General features: G+C 61.9%; 1 protein-coding gene across 1 annotated transcript in view; it reads right to left on the bottom strand.

Moving 5' to 3' along the window:
* The window catches only part of NEURL4 (neuralized E3 ubiquitin protein ligase 4), a 13,603-nt gene extending 13,267 nt beyond the window's left edge, over positions 1 to 336 (bottom strand). Inside the window, exons 1-2 of the mRNA XM_014549804.1 lie at positions 246 to 336; positions 20 to 105 (exon numbers count right to left, since the gene is read on the bottom strand). Of these exons, the coding sequence (XP_014405290.1) occupies positions 20 to 105; positions 246 to 336 (177 nt within the window). The remainder of the gene's footprint in view (positions 1 to 19; positions 106 to 245) is intronic.
* Between the last annotated feature and the right edge of the window lie 704 nt (positions 337 to 1,040).

Below are 1,040 nucleotides of genomic sequence, written 5' to 3' on the forward strand. Positions count from 1 at the left end.
CCAGACCCCCCACTCCCACCCGACCCCGCCGCCATCGCCGCTGACGCCGGGGCCGCACGACAGCCGCGTTTGGCGGCACCGTAGCAACGGCGGTGCACAGACACCCTGAAGGAATAGGACCCGGGGCAGGGGCTAGATGTGCTTTACGGCACTGCCGGGCGCTGAAGCATCCCGGGCTGAGGGCTAAGGGATTAACGGCTACCCGGTGGGAACAGAAGGACGACGGGGTCGGAGGCTTGCTTTACGGCACGACGAGGTGATGGGGTGGCTCCGAGAGCGGGGAAGACTTGGGCTGGGAGTTTTTACGACAGTGAAAGAAACGACGGCCGCAGCCATCTTTACGACGGAAGGGGGTGCCTTTGCGACAGCGGCACCGACAGCCCCGCCCTCGCCGAGGCAGGCCACGCCTTGAAGTGTTCGCTTTACGGCAAGAGGAAGAGGTGCCTGCCCTCAAGCTACTAGCGTCCAGGCTGTGACCGGGAACCGGGAGCCGGGAGCTTTGTACATGGAAACCTCTGCCCGCCACACCGCTGAGATCGGATGTGTCTTGCGACAGGATCGCAATCCCTCCGCTTCCCACGTTATAACACACCTCTCGCGAGAGGCCAAGCGGCCGACTTTTGGGGGAAAAAGCGCTTGCGGATGTTTCCAGTCAAGCCCACCTTGAACTCCAATTCATTCATACTTAGGTCTTAAAGCTACGAATAAAAAGCCCAAAGAAACCCCGGCAGACAATTTCAAGCAACAGCGCTGACGGCCCCCAAAGATTGCCCCAGAGCTATTAACAAGCCCCCAGCCCAACTCCGACGCTCGCGCTACGGTTGGATGACTGTGAGGTCACAAGGCTTCTCGCCCCCCCCCCCACCGGAGAAAAACCGGAACAAATCCCAGAGACAAAGATTTTTGAGGGAGGGGCAACGGGGCTCTCAGCCCGAGGTCCCGTATAGTCTTTATTCCGCCCACCGCGACTCCAAGGAGCATAGGGGAGGGGCCCGGTCCTGGCTCCTGAGTCCCCGCTGGGCGCGGGGGGGGCGGGGCGC

Source organism: Myotis brandtii, unplaced genomic scaffold (assembly GCF_000412655.1).
Source record: "Myotis brandtii unplaced genomic scaffold, ASM41265v1 scaffold573, whole genome shotgun sequence".
In the NCBI taxonomy this organism is placed as follows: Eukaryota; Metazoa; Chordata; class Mammalia; order Chiroptera; family Vespertilionidae; genus Myotis; species Myotis brandtii.